At 38.4% G+C, this 15,699-nt stretch overlaps 1 protein-coding gene across 1 annotated transcript in view; it reads right to left on the reverse strand.

Annotated features, from left to right (window-relative positions):
- The window catches only part of srpk2 (SRSF protein kinase 2), a gene marked incomplete in the record, with an annotated part of 75,949 nt that overhangs the window by 3,364 nt on the left and 56,886 nt on the right, over positions 1–15,699 (reverse strand). Inside the window, 8 exon segments of the mRNA XM_038705944.1 lie at positions 1,853–1,945; positions 3,945–4,014; positions 4,136–4,243; positions 5,571–5,671; positions 8,257–9,180; positions 10,859–11,165; positions 12,334–12,359; positions 14,797–14,962. Of these exon segments, the coding sequence (XP_038561872.1) occupies positions 1,853–1,945; positions 3,945–4,014; positions 4,136–4,243; positions 5,571–5,671; positions 8,257–9,180; positions 10,859–11,165; positions 12,334–12,359; positions 14,797–14,962 (1,795 nt within the window).

Genomic DNA, 15,699 nt, shown 5'->3' on the forward strand with positions numbered 1-15,699 from the left:
TTCATTAAAATATCTCAAAATCTCTCCAAGACTATCTGCACAGCTAGAGTAGTTAGAGTTTGGGGGGGTTATTTGAGTGAACTGACCCTTTAAACAGATGCCATATCAGCCCATGATTCTGCAGGCTCCAGCCAAACACTACAGCAGCTGATTTCACTGATTAGCTCACCCTCTCAGTTTGAACGTGTGTTAATCAGTGAGGTGCTGTGGATGGAGTGAAAACCTGTAGAGTCTTGTGGCAGTCATTTGGCAAGAGGTGGATAGAAAGAGAAGTGGCGATGAGATGGAAACGGACAAGGAGAGGAAGGTGTCCATTATTAAAGAGAGGAGGAAAATGATTGGCTGGGAGCACAAGACAGACAGAGAAGTTGGAGAGAATTATTAATGACCAAAGGTCCGGCTCAAACCATGGCTGCCATGGTAACCTCTCCTTCCTATACACTGATTTGACAGCACAAGATAGGGAGAATGAAAGACCGCAACATAAACCTTTATAGCTTTTTATAATCTTTAGGTCTGCATCCTTGAGTTTGTTTATGTTTTTGTCCCAATCAATGTATTTACTTTCCCACGTTCAATACAGATCAGTGTGCATGAAGGAAACAAAGTAACAAGGCCACTCGATTGCACTGCACGGCCGAAGCATGGTAGTCTGGAGAAGCCCGGAGAGACAGAGCGAGAAAGTCGGACCTGATTAACAGAGCGCTAAGAGATAAAAGGGAGAACATTGAGACATCAAGTGCAGGCTCAGACCTCAGATAGAGACAACATCAAAGGCGGACTATTCAGGTCTCATGACACATTATGAAGAATATATGAGCAGAAAGGGAAGGAGATCGAGAGAAAGAAAAAAGAGAATAAGTAAGAGAGTGCAAGGGTTATCAGCTGTACCAAACACCGGTCCATACACTTACCAGGCTCAAAGATGAGCAGGATCAGTGAGGTCTATGACACACTTAAGGCCTTAGATGAACTTAAGTAAAGCTTTGCTCTTCTGTGTGTAGGCTGTGATTATGACTTTACTCTAGGGATTAATTACTTCTAGGTTTAATTGGTGGTTTTGGCTATTATGTCAGTAAGTCTATATTAAGATAATACATTTTCTGATGCTTCAGAAAAATTACTTTCATCTTTTGCCTCTTATTTTTGTGAATTTAATTGACCTTTTGGCTACAAACCAGTACCAGATTAAAACAATCACAACAAAGTATTTTAATGTAATTTAGTAGGGATGGGCGATAAAGATTAAATCAATATTACAATATTAAGAATAGTGTTCCAATCCCACAGCATGGAAATCCTAGGCAAATTATATTAATGCAAAGGAAAGCAATGAACACTATACCACTGCTATATTTTACATCAGAAAAAAATTCTAAATGTCTAAAACAAAACCTTCAATAACTAATTTTGTTAGTTTTTTTTACTTTACTTCAGGAAAGTAAAGACTTCACCCTAAGCTGCGTGTGCTTTTATTTTAGTGTGTTTTTATTGACAAAAACTCTTGTTATTGCAGCACTTCCTTAAATTCAAGAAAAAAAATGTCTTACAGGATAAACCTTGGCCTGAAACTCAAATACAATGTGATCATAGCATCATGATACAAACCCAAAGAAAATCTATAAACTATAATAATGAATTATCGCCCCGCCGTACAATGTATTGTTCATTTTTGCTGTGATTGACAACTTACCTGAAACTATCTGAATGGGCTTAATTCAGAATACCAAGGCAGTACTACAAACCTTACTACACAAAAAACTTGATCTCAATCTCAAGACCTCTACGCAGTCCCTCATATACCACAGGCCTACCCTCCACCTAACCAACCGCTAACCACGGTGTCGTTTACCTTTCTTGGAGAAAAACTCTCGGCTGTACTTCCCGGCAGCGACCACTTTGCGTGGGACCTTCCCAAGGAGCTCCATGATCAGAGCGATGTGGTCTGCCCACCACCACATACATCACAGAGGGAACAGGCACGGTTCAGCATTACAGCATGCACACACACATCAACACGACTGGCTGTATGGGACTGACACACTGCTGCCTTGAGGTACTGGATGGACACGCTCAGATGAACTGCTACTGAAACAACCTTCAAGTGGTGAGGATTTTAAGATTGTTCTCATTGTTTTCAGTCAGAGTTTCAATTAATACATCCAATTACACCGCAAATTAAATCCAACAACATAAGCTTTAAGTTTATACGGTGTCCCAACTGTCTGCTAGTGTCCATTTTTGTCTATTTCAGACATCATTGTGTCCCAGTCCCACCAGCTCTCTGGCCAGCGCTACCTCTTCGGTTGAAGAACTCCCGGGAATATTTTCCAGAGAGCGCAAAGTGCCTCGGAATACAGCCCAGCAGCTCTATGATGTGGGCTATGTGGTCTATGGAGGAGAGAGGGAGGTGGGAGGGAGGGAGAAGAGGGGGAAGGAAAAAGCAAGAAGGAAAAGAAAAAGAAAATGAGATGCAAAAGATAGAATGGGTAAAGACAAGGAAGGGAAAAATTAATTGAAAGAGAAGAGATGAAAGTGACACGTAGAAAAGATCACAGAAGGGTAAGGGAGGAATAAAAAGAGAGGGGAAAGGCAGGAAAAAAGAGACAGTCACAGATAGTAAAGGAGAAAAACCTGTGTTAGTGAGCTGTGCCTCCACCGCAGAGGTGATGGAATGAAATGATCAGCCATTGAATACAAGTGACTAAAAGTGCATTCAGGTTCAGAACTGCGTTGCATTCATAACTGGAACCTGAAGCTAGATTTTCAATTTGACCTCAGTGGCGATATAAACAGGTAGCCTCTCTGTAAATCAGGGTGTCATGCTAAAACTGGCCTGTGCAAAACATGCAAAATGAGTTTGACAGGGTGTCACATGCACTAAGAAAAAAACCACAATGAGCTGGCAAGATCAAAGATCCGCGAAGATGAAGAAATCAAGGATTGAGGTGAGGATGAGGGTGCACAGTTTGAAAATGTGTTGTATTTTGCAAGGCATACAGTAATACGAATGAGTAGGGTTAATAACTGGAGTCTACATGCAAATATTGTGAGTGTATTCTTTGATAGAGTAATGCTATCCAAATATAAATACACAAGTACAGGATACAGTAACAAGGTAATGTTGCTCTTTTACTTAAGTTACCAAGTGTTACCATTTTATAGTATCTTGGAAATCTGTTATGTGCTCAGTCTAGATGTTGAGCACTATGATAGGAGTTGTGTGAGCTTTCTGTGTATTTATAATATTTCAGGTTTAGGTATACAGTAGGATGAAGATGAGTGGAGGCATAGCAGCAGAATTAAAGGACAGGATTTACAGTTGACAGTGGAAAGGGGGATTTGGGGAGAGGGATGGCTATAGTTTAAACTAAGCTCATTTCAGGCCATCTTTAAAATCAATTTACACTACAGTTAGTATTTATCTAGTACATATTTTGTATATTTCCATTGTTCAGATGAATTGTTAGAAACAACAGACCCACTTTTGAAAATAAAGTTAGGTTCTCTGGTGCAATCTGTACTCAAGTGTCTGCACTTTTCACATGCTTTCTGTCATTTAACAACTAAAGAAAACATAATAACAAAAAGTGAAGTGAATGCATTTGAAGTTGTGACTGCACCACCGCATTTGCAGCGGTTAGCGCACAGTTAGCAGCAATGCATCTGAACAATGGAGAAATCTGTAAAGCACATTGAGGTTAAATAGTACACAACCACAATTTTACATATGTAAATACAATAAATCGGTTACAATTTGTAATTAGAAGAGTTCCTAAAACATTTAAGATACTTTGCATTTATATTTCTGTCATAACATCCTTCACTACTAGTTCTGTTTCTCTCTTCAAGTCAACATCTAGAATATACTGTAGATCAAGCTTGCAGTGTCAAGATACAGTATCTCCATACTCTCAAATGACAATGTAGATTTAAATACTCACCCTCATCACGGGAGTAGTCCTCTCCAGAGTGGGGCTCAAACAAGTAATCTCCAGTAGCCAGCTCAAAAGCCTGTAACAGACCAAATGGAGTACTGTTCTTGAGTCTTTACTGAGTGTTTATGTGTATATAATTTAAAAAGGAAGTATATACTGTATGTAATGGACTGTATATAAGTATGTGTTCTCCTCACCATGCAGGCAGTACTCCAGATATCTGCAGGAGTGCTGTAACCAGCTCCTATCAGGACTTCAATGGAACGGTACTGTCTTGTCTGGATGTCCTCTGTAAAGTGCTTGTGCTGTACAGAGGGAGAGGAGGGAAGAGAATTGATTACTTATTTTTTGCTATACAAAAATACAGTACTATCGATCATCAGTAAACCAAAATCCCTTTTATTATTTCTTTTTAATTAAACAAGAAACGGAACAACACTGAACAATGATTTTGCCTAATTAAACTCCATTTACCTTTTATCTTTGAATATGTAACATTGGGCAAAAAAGTTGAAGCACAGGCTGATCTTCCATCTTCTTCCCTACTCTCCTTTAAAATATATATGGACCTCAGAAACAGTGTGAGAGCCACAGTGACCAAATCTCAATCTCTAATAGTACTGTTATTACCATGTTTATGTTTTAGTTAATAACTCAGAATACATTAGAAGAGTAGTTATGTGCACATCCACAAAATCTCAGTGGGATAGGTGCTGGAGAAAGATCCCTTTAATTTTATTATTATCCAGTACTCTGCAAACGTTTTAGGTGTGGAAAAATGTTGTCAAATAAGAATGCTTTCAAAAATAGACATGTTAGTAGATTATATTTAATCTATCTTTAGAAACCTCACTGTTTCGGTTAATAATTGTTTTTCAACATACATATTGAATTGGTTATCATTAGCACCTGTTTGGTATAATTGTTTAATCGTACATCTGGTGATATCCCTACAAAATCCCTGAGTTTTTGTACCTAGAAGAATTGATGCTGTTTTGAAGGCAAAGGATGGTCACACCAAATATTGACATGATTTAGATTTTTCATCTGTTCACTCTCTTTGCATTTTGTTAATTGATATATATAATTGGTCAGAATGTGAATAATAAAATTATAGACTTAGGATTACAGTGTACGGCCACTGCTTGGATTTGTAACTACCTTCAAAAAACTCCAGCAAACTCCAGCCAGATCCTCTGACACAGACAATGCCTCAATCCATATTAATAGATTTATGCAAACAAGACCTTTACAAACTACTAGAACCAAATTCTTCCTACTCCTTGGTAGAGTTTTCAATAAAAGACAACTTTACCCTTGTGCTGCTGCTTCCCTGTGACAAATCTATATTAACATAAATCTGAAAATAAATCAGACTGACACCACAAGAGAAAGCCTTGGTCCAGATATACGTTATCCGGATATCCGCTGGCTACACTGGAAGCCTTGAAACATTAGCCTTTGCTCCCAGAGGCTAAATTGTCATCAGACGATAGCCGATGGGTTCCGAGGTTGCCCTGTGACCATCTGGTTGCAGCTAAATCTCATCAGGTTTTTAAACAGAGTAAAAAGGCTTCAACCTTCAATTCTGTTTCAAATAAAGTTATATCAAATCCCAGAAACTTTTCTTACCACCCAGCAGGCATTTCCAAGATCAGCGATTTTGACTCGAATAGACTCAGCATTGCGTGGGTCCAGTGGGTTGATCAGGAGATCTGCAGCTCTGGCCCTGACTGGGACGGGGAAGAATAGGGTTAACACAGACAGTGAGTAGAGATAAGAAGAGTTTACACACTCTAATGTATTAATAGACATTTATAATAAACCAGGGACTAGTCAGCTTTTTTAAACAAGAAATCCAAAGAAGAGAAGCTTAGTCCTGATGACCTTTTAGAGATTAAGACTTTATGTGGTGTTTGCACTTGCTAAGACAATTTTTGTTTAAAATCCTTTTTAAGTTTTGGAGATGTGACCTTAGAGCTTGAAAGTTAAGAGTCTGTGGGTGGATGAGTAATGGTGGTGCTGAGTCATTAATAATACCCAGAGGAGCTATCTGGACACTAAAACGTAATAATGAGCAACTGGATTATTTTACCAGGCAGCTATGGTGTATGAAATAGAAAATCAAAATAAAATGATTTTTATTCATTTTCTGCTGAGCCGTTGCCTCACCTAAGATCTAAATTAACTCTAATTATTATTATGCCTTTTTCCTTTTCTTTATCTATCCAAGTAAAATTATCATTTAAATGTACATTAAAATGTCCTTTTTAATAGACCTTGGCAAGAAGGAAGCATAAATATAGCAGCATTAAATAATTTGTTGATATAACATGAAAGAAAGCTGATTAATACAGATCAAAAGAATTGGCAGGCAGTATCCCCTCTACGTAGTGGACTTATTGCATATCCATTCCATATTCTAAAACATATTTTTGCATATATTTTGTACATTTTTTAGCATGGCTTATGAAGCCCCATAGTGTAAATAAATAAAGACATTATGAAACAAATAATAAACTAAATACTGAATTGTGTAAAATGTATAAATAATTTATATTTCCATTTTTAAAAATGAGGAAAATCCATTAGCTTTAAATGTTTGTTTAATGAATTTTTACTTAATCATAGATACTTTCCTATAAAATAAATGTTTCAAGTGCTTTTAAGTGACATATATAAAATACAATGTGACATTACATAAAAGTGTAACATGAAAAATGCCATTAAGATATAAAAACTGACTTTCGATGAGGGGCAATTTGAGATAAAATATCTGTAATGAAATAAAAACGTACTCCAACAAAAATCTTATTAGAGTAATTATGAATACATTATTGCACAACTTATTGGTTTTTATATATTTAACACAATATATTCATGAGATAATTTACTTCTTATACCATGACCACTGAGAATTGTCAATCCTAATTGGGTGGGCGGTCCAACAACAAGCAAAAAAAAATGTGTGATATTTCTGTGAATCTGGACATAATAACTCTAGGGGGAGGAAGGAGGACAGGACATGAATAATTTGCCTGCTTTCAAGGGACACAACAAGGAGAGACAGGGGTAATGAGGGAAGTCCCAAGAGGAAATCTGATCGAAACTGCACAGACAATGAAGAGATGTAGAGAAGTCACAGTTAAGGTAAGAGTGAGCGAGTGAGGCAGAGGCAGCAAGGGCTGCTAATGGCTGATGCTAAGCTGTATTGCTTAAAAACTGGAAGCTGGACTGTATTGCTTCATGTATACTGTAGCTTGGACAGCATTGTTTGATGGATGGCGAGGAGCTAAACCGCATTGCTGGCTTAAGTTTATGAAGGAGCAGCTGAAGAAATATGAAGAGTTGGAATCACAATCATAAGGATTAAAGGATGCTAAATATAGTGTATGCAATGAAATGTGTTAAAATTAGAGTTTTAGAGTGAGGATTTAAAAGAGAAGGAAGTTGAGGTGTCTTAGTTGGAATAACGGTAACAGCTGAGGTCTAAGCCCTATAAGCATTGCAATGAGCTGTTGTTTGTGTGTGTGGGTCTGTGTGTCTATCACCACATTTCTGTGTTTTATTGTAATCACTAACACCTGTGTTCCTCTGCCTTGAAGCCCTCTGTGAGATACAGTATGTGGCAGCAGTTTCACAGAAATGTCACTTAAACATGTATTCATGCATGCATCTTATCGATACTCCTTATCAGTTCAGTTCTTTATCAGTACTAAAAAGTATTATGTATAAAAACAGAATCAATTCAGAACGGGGTTAGAATTGAATATTTTAAATATAACTAAATGTTGTGTAAATGTTTACAACAGAAGTCACTATATAAGAAATATAACTGTTAGTGCAGAATTATTTCCTGGGTGTATACATGTATATGGATTTGAATAACTGGATCTGTTTTGTTTTGTTTTATTTGTTTTATGTTACCCTATTGTAATATAAATTGAGTTATCTGATATGTTCTATGTGTGTAGCAGGAAGGGACTACAAACTTTAATTTCATAGCACAATCTTGTGTTGTATAATGATAAGTAAATTACTTTGATCCTTGATATAAAGTCAGTAATATCGCACTGAAAACAAATCTAAAATGTCAATAAAATAAATCACGTTCCTGACATTAAAATACTGAGTGAAGTTTATAAAGAATGAAGACCACAGACATCAGTCAGTGTCAGTCCTTCCTCCTGTCCTTTTATTATAATTATCCGAACACTTTGTGGCTCCGTAATGAATTTCTTAAGTTTGTAAATCAGTAATTATGTGGGAATATAATCACTGAGTGTAAATTAATGGATATACAGTAACCACGTCTTACCTTTGGGTGTCTCTCCCGTGCTTGAGGACGAAACAGTGCGACTGCGGTCAGCGGTGGGGCTGTTGGGCGACGGGCCTGCTCCAATGTCTGCCGTTCCAACAGAAATGGGGTTTCCCGGCACAGGATCCAGGGGCAACTCTGGGAAGAGGGGCATCGTGCCCCGATGGCGGTCATTGGAGCCGTTGGTCAGCCCCGGCTCACCAAGCTCGCCGTTATACATCTCATAGCCAGAGCTGAGAGAGTGGTCCCTGTCGGTGTAGCTGAGCTCGGACTCCACCAGGGGGCAGAGGAGAGGCTCAGGAGTGGGTGAGGGGGGCGGAGGAGTCCCGGGATTTGGTTTCAGTCCCTCAGATCCCAACACAACATGACCGTTGGTTTTGGCCGAATTGCTTTTGTTGTTGTGAGGTTTGATAGGGGGGGTGTTCTCCGTGACTAGGTCCGCGGTCGTGTCTTCATCCTCATCTTCCTCATCCTCCTCATCCTCATCCTCCTCATCCTCCCCCTCCTGCTCCTTTGACTCCTCTTCCTCTACCACTGCCTCCTCCTCAGGTTTGATCTCACTCTTTGGCTCCTCTGTCTCATTCTCCTCTCTTTCAGTCTCTTTCTCCTCCTCCTCCTCCTCCTCCTCCTCCTCCTCCTCCTCCTCCTCCTCCTCTTCTTCTTCTTCTTCCTCCTCCTCCTCTACCTTCTCCTCCGCCTCCTCTTCCTCATTCTCATCCTCTGCCCCTTTTAATCCGTCTTCTTCCGCCCCCTCCTCGTCCTCTACCCCTGCCGGTGTTGGATTCCCATTACCTTCTTCTGTGGTGGGGGGAACAGGGGCATCTTTTTCAGTGATAGGCGTAGGCTCCTCCTCTTCCACCTCCTCACCGGGGTCGTCGTCAGAGGTGTGGGGTGCCTTGCTCTGTTCCTGGGGAGGCGCTGCACCTAGCGTGGCAAGAGGAGAGGCCAGGTAAGAGAGGAAGTGGGTGGGAAGGAGATATAAGCACAATCAAAGACAGTGTAGGCAGTGAGAAAAACAGCATGAAAAGAGAATAAAGACTGAAGAGAAGGAGGCAAAAGACAGAATACCAGCATGAAAGAGATAGAAGGTGGAGGAGGGAGACGGAGAAAGACTGTGTTTCGGGGTTTTTTTGTGAATCAACCTAGCCTCCCATACACAGTGGGACTAGCGTGGGCAGAGTGGTTGGAGCCAATCCACCTCCTATTCATTCACAGACAAACTGCAAAAACCTGCGTACACACACGTACACACTAACTCATGCTGCAGATCAAAGCCACTCCTTTGCTTTAAAAATATCACCTTTCTTGTTGTAGAAGACTTGAATATAGTAAAAAATATACAAGCTAATATGTTTCTCACTTTTCCTTCAAAGTGCATTTCATTTCAAGAAAGAAAGGATTGCATGTCATACTGTTTAAATTAATAATGAATGCCTCAGTGTCACGTATGTTAAATTAACTAAAAATAAACTGGTGATAGGATTCAACATTCAATATGAGCTTTTTGAAGCTGACACCAATAAAATTATTTTTAACAGAGAATATTTAATTTTTATCTGATAATCAGACTGACTGATTTGTCTCAGTTAAAATGAGACAAAATGCCAATTAAGTTCAGTTCTGCAAAAACAAATCAGAGATGCAGGCGATGATTCAGAGATCTGAAACCAGGCTGTGAGGAGGCAATGTGGCAAATTCACTGCAGTAAAGCAGTAATCAACAAGCCATAGACCTCTTAAAGTGACTTCCTCCCAACTAGACTAGAGATCATATATTGACAAACTGAAATGTCAGTATCACAACTGTATCCTTGACAGAATGGAAAACATTCTGAGGCAGGAATTAGTTATTTAGAACAAAAACTAACTTACAGTGATAAAAAGCATTAAAATCTTCTACCCTACTGTAGAAAAGGTCAGTCAGTCATCACATACATGTTGCGCAGCCAAACAAATAGCATAACTTATCTTTAAATTATAATAAAGATCCTGAAGTGACAAGCCAGGTATTAGAAATGTATAAATGTATGAATGTATATAATATAGAATATTAATAAGACAGTTACTGTAAAAAAGAACAAGACATCTTCCGTTTGTCATTATGATACAGACATAGAAATGCCTTTTGTCTATCTCATTATTTAGTAATGCTCTGTGATATATATGAAACATTACTGAAAAATGAAAAAAAAACAGTGGAGCTTAAAAATTAATTAAGGTGATCATCTGGTTGGAGTTAAGTGAGGTTAAGGGATTTCTAAAAACACTCAGTACTAGAGTAGTATTGATCATTTATGTACATATGTGCCAGTGGTTTTACAGTATTTCATTAATCTACAGGAGGTGGTTATGCGCCAAGACATGCAGCATTGCACCAGCATGAAGAATACTGAATTTATAATATAAAATGCATTGAATGCATTTCATTATACACTGCAACGCCAATGTTTAACACAGAATGTAAACATAACATTTGTTTGTTTACAAGAAAGGGCACCTTTAACCAGTAGACCACTAGCACTGCCCTAAAATACATATTTATTAATTATCAATTTATCATTTTAATAAAGTAATATATCTGTTTAACCCTCTGCAGAACTCACATGTATGATTAGTCAATCTGATGGGCCTCTCTCCTCCCTCTTCCTCCTCATCTTCCCCATCCTCCTCCTCATCATCATCCTCGTCACTCTCTCCCAGCGCCATGCTGGGGCCCAGCTGCTGTGGCAGTGGTGAAGGCGGGTTGTGTTCATGCGACCCTTTCTCTCCCCCTTCTTTGGCTCTTTCCTCCCTCCTCTCAGCCTCTCTCTCCAGGGCTTCGATCTCTAGCATCCGCCTCTCCAGCAGCTCTGCCTGCCGCTTCTGTTTCTTCTTCAGCTTCTTCTTCTTGTTCTTAGAGATCTTCCCCACCTGGAGAAAAAAAAAAAAACAGGACAGGAGAGGAAGAGTCAGAGGTGGGGAGGCAAAACACGTATGAAAAGGAGAATTAATCGTTCTGAAACGTATTTGAATATGTGTGTGTGTAAGCAGGTGGGTTGTGATATATACTTCCACTGTACATTAATAATAAATATATGTTCATTTTAAATAGAGAATATCATCGCTTTCCAATGAAAACCATGTATGTCAAAATATCGTGATTTTGAATGTTTTAGCTAAACCGAGGTGTTCATTCATGGGTTTAAAATTTTCCTACTTCTTAAAGGCCCTGACAACATTTTTTCTCAATCAGCTTCATACCCTAAGTGATAGGGACATACTGTACATGGTTATTTTAAAAGAGATTTCTGTTTTTGTTTTGTGTGTACTCTTCTCGCTGATCTGAAGTGCGCGGGACTCAATTGGAAAAAGGTGCGGCCACATTCTTCTGTGCACCAATCAGCATTCATCAACATTTGAATCAAAGTCTGCTGAGAGGTGGTGAGTTGTTTGCTCATGTTGCCAGGCTGTCAGTCAATCCCTGAGGAAGTCTTTTTTCTGAGCTTAATGATGATTGTTGCTTATTTTGTCAGAAATATTCAATGTTTTAAAGAAATACTTCAGATTTGAAATGAGGTTATTAGGGGCTATAAGCTAAAATAAACCATATAAAGCCGTATTGCATTATACAAAAAATCCTTTGTCACAAAACTGAAAACAGGGCTATTCGTTTTAGTTTATGAAAAGTTGGGAAATACATGGTTTTCACAGGACAGCAACAGTATGTAATGAAATCGCTTATTTTCATCAGATTTATCTGATGAGGACAAACAAAGAAACATACTTCTAATTTTACTGCAACTAGTAAATCTGAATATTCCAGCAACCCTATTCATTGAAGATTCATTAAACAAACATCTTTGCTAATGTAGAGTGGTAAGGGTTTTGAAAGCAGTTTAAAAAACTGCTAATAAGACATTTTGAGAGTTACCTACAAATACTGTGGTGCACTCAGTACCCTCACTGTATCTCTAGCTATCCTAAAGGTCTCACCAAACTGTGTGAATATTGTATGCACCTTGTTTTTGACTTTATGTGTGTTTATGTTTGTGTGTGTTGTGCATTCCTCTTATTTCATACTCACATCTGTTGTACTCACCGGTTTGAGCTGGGGGGCTGTGCTAACTGACAGAAAGAAAAACAACACCAATCAGAGGCTTCAAAGTATCATCAACATCATTCGCCACACGGCCGAGTTCTCACTGCTTTCAATATTCTACTTGTCTGGAAAAGAGTTCATTAGGTTTTGTACATGTTCCTTTTATAGACTTGATACATAAAGAATCTGTAGGTGAAGTGAGAGATTTGCGAACACATGAAGAAAAATATCTCTCACACTCCCCCAGTCTTATTCACTTGTCCCAGATCCATAATATTAAAGGTTTATTCTTCTAATGCCTGAGAATGTAGCTCCTATATAGGACAGTATTCTTCTCTCTCCTGAATCACACAATCACAATTTGCATAATGAATCTCTAGAGTTAAAGTAGAGTGATACTTACTATATACATATAAATATTCTTAGGTTAAGTCCTGCCCATTTCCAAACATACTTGCAAATTAAATATGATACATTTTTTGTATTTTCCATAAGTAATCTCTTAATGTGCGCACTCAACAGACAAAGTTGTGCACAAAACATTCATTGTAGGATTGACTGATTTTTGTGTCACCTACTGAGGGTTTCCAGCTTAGCTTAGTGGTGCGCTATGGCATCCTTGAGCAAGACACTTAACCCTAGTTGCTCCAGAGACGTGTGCGACCTCTGACATACTTAGCAATTGTAAGTCGCTTTGGATAAAAGCATCAGCTAAATGAATAAACGTAGTGTAGTAGGTTAGCAATATATCAAACAGCATTTTTTGTACACCAACAAATATTGCTAAATAAATGTACTAAACACAAACAATCCAAAGAATAATGCTATTTATGTCCTGTGTAGTTTCAGTCTAGCAGAAACAGAAGTAAGCAAAAGGTAGAAATAAGACACGTTGTTATGTTGTTATATAGAACGTCTGCATTTGCTAATAAAACAATTTGTTTCTTGTCTCTTCAGTCACCACCAAGCCCTCCTGTTTTGACAGTTCATGGTTTTGTGCCTGACTTTAATTGTGTAGAAATGTAAGCAGTATAATTGGTTATCCTAAGGCTCAAAAGGACTCCATCGGCTGATGCAAGTAACAGCTCATGGGAGGTTCAGCAGGAGGACAGGGTTCATGTCGAGTTTGTTAAGACTGTTCTTTCCAAACTACATTTTTTTCAGTGGAGAAACTGGTGACAAGAGATGAAAAAGCAAGAAATGTCTCCGTGTGATACAAAAAGGCAAGAAACTGAGGAGGCTTCTCTGTGAATTATTCTACTTTACTGAGCACCTCAATATTAAACATGATCATTTAGAGAAAAAATTTTGACGATTCATGATTAATTTGCATTTCCTATGAATGCCAATTTCATATAGGGAAATACTACTACCTGTATTGTAAGATTCCCATTTTATCTAAAGCCACACATCTTGCATAAATAAAATAACTAAACCAACACACTTTACTGCATGCTGGGATTTTGTGGAACTATGCTGCTGTCAAAGTTAGATATGGCTTATGGGATAATAATAATAATTAAGAATTAGTTCATTACCTTTATTGGCTTTCTTGCTGAGATTTAGATAAGAAGATCGACCACTCTCATACCTGTCCACTAAATGTGAAGTTACAGCCAGCAGTCGATTAGCATTTAGACTGGAAACAAGGGGAAACAGCAAGCCTGCATCTGTCTGAAGCTGGGCTCCAGACTACGACTATTTAGTTACATTCTACAACCATTTTTGGAGACAGTGCTACTAAGTAAGTAGGAAGGAAGGTAACTTTATTTGTATAGCACTTTAAACAGATGGGAGTCACATAGTGCTTTACAGCAGGATTAACATTCACAGAACAATAAACGAGAGCACCAATGCTACTAGTAGTAAATTTGCCTTCAGTCCTGCAAAGCTGACTAAATCTGCCAAACGGCACCTGTAAAGATCACTAATTTACATGTTATATTAAGTGTAAAAATTATATGTTGTGGTTTTGCTTTGGGTTATGTGCTAGACTATTTCTTGGCCAGGCACAGCAACTTCCTTCTGTCTGATCATTAGCCAGGCGAGCTGTCTTTGTGCTAAGCTAAGCTAACCAGTTGCTGACTCTATTCAATAGACAGATATTCATGAACTAATCATTACCTAATGATTCACTAATATAGGATCTCCCAGTCTGTTCTCAGGTAATTCATCATTATCTACTATATAGAGTAGTTCTCCATTAGGAATTATTAGGAAAGCACTTATTAACGATTCATCAGTAATCAAGTCGTTCCTGACTAGTTCCTCACTCGGTTCTTCATTAACTAATCAATTTGTTTAGGAGTTACTCATTAACTAATGGTTCACCAGCAGTTAGTTCCTCATTTGTTTCTTATTTGTTCTGTGGTAATTATTCAACATGTGTCCCTTTTTGTAAAGAGGTACCAAGCAAACATCCCAAAATGCTGAACTCCTTTAAAACACACATAGAGTGTCTACCTGCTGATCCAGACGGTGGGGGGGCTCCAGCTTTCTGCCATTCAGTTGCCTCCATGGCCATACGCCTAACAAAGGCGTCATCTACACACATCAGGATGTTCTCTGGCTTGATATCCGTGTGGATGATTTTACATTTGGTATGGAGGTAGTCCAGACCCTGCAGGACCTTCAAACACATTTAGATAAATAGACACAGATTTTATTACTGAAGAACATGCTCACACTTTTTGTTTAGGCGTGTAAACACTTATATAGACAAGGCCTCTTTCCCTGTTTAGTTCTCCTTCTCTACCTCTCTCCGTTTCATTCCTTCTCTTTCTCAGAGCCAAGTTAGCCATTCTTCTAATGCTTGTCATTGGATGTCTCTGAATGCAGATAGAAGAGGTTGTTGATGTTTTTGTTTCACTGTTTCTGTCATTTGTTTCTGTCCAGAGGCTTTGAGATTGAAGCCCGGAACAGTCTCATTTAATTTCTACTCATCTTCGGCCTTGGCTTTTGAGAGGCGGGAGGCGGCTGAAATGCCTCAACAACTTCACATGAAATGCACAATAGTATGCAGTGTATTAGTAGGCCTAAGTATTGGGTTTGAATTTTGTTATCTGTCTGTCTCTTTCTCTTTATATATTATATTTCTTCACCCACTTTTTTCCTCTCAGTCATTCTTTTACAGTTCATTCCTTGCAAGCAGCATTTGGACATTTTACACTGAAAAAGTTGCATTTTCTCATGACTACAATACGCATGCATGTTTTATGATACGCAAGTCTACTTTTTGTCTAATGTCCCTAAGTATTACTGCTTCACAGCATAAGAAGAATACTACCAATGGAGTAGGTGTAGCTGGTCAACATAAAAAGATCAACATAATTATAGTAATGTCAGATGACTTCTCATATTGCTTCC

This window comes from Micropterus salmoides, unplaced genomic scaffold (assembly GCF_014851395.1).
Source record: "Micropterus salmoides isolate LMB-PRFRI ecotype aquatic unplaced genomic scaffold, ASM1485139v1 Ms_hic_scaffold_8, whole genome shotgun sequence".
NCBI lineage: Eukaryota > Metazoa > Chordata > Actinopteri > Centrarchiformes > Centrarchidae > Micropterus > Micropterus salmoides.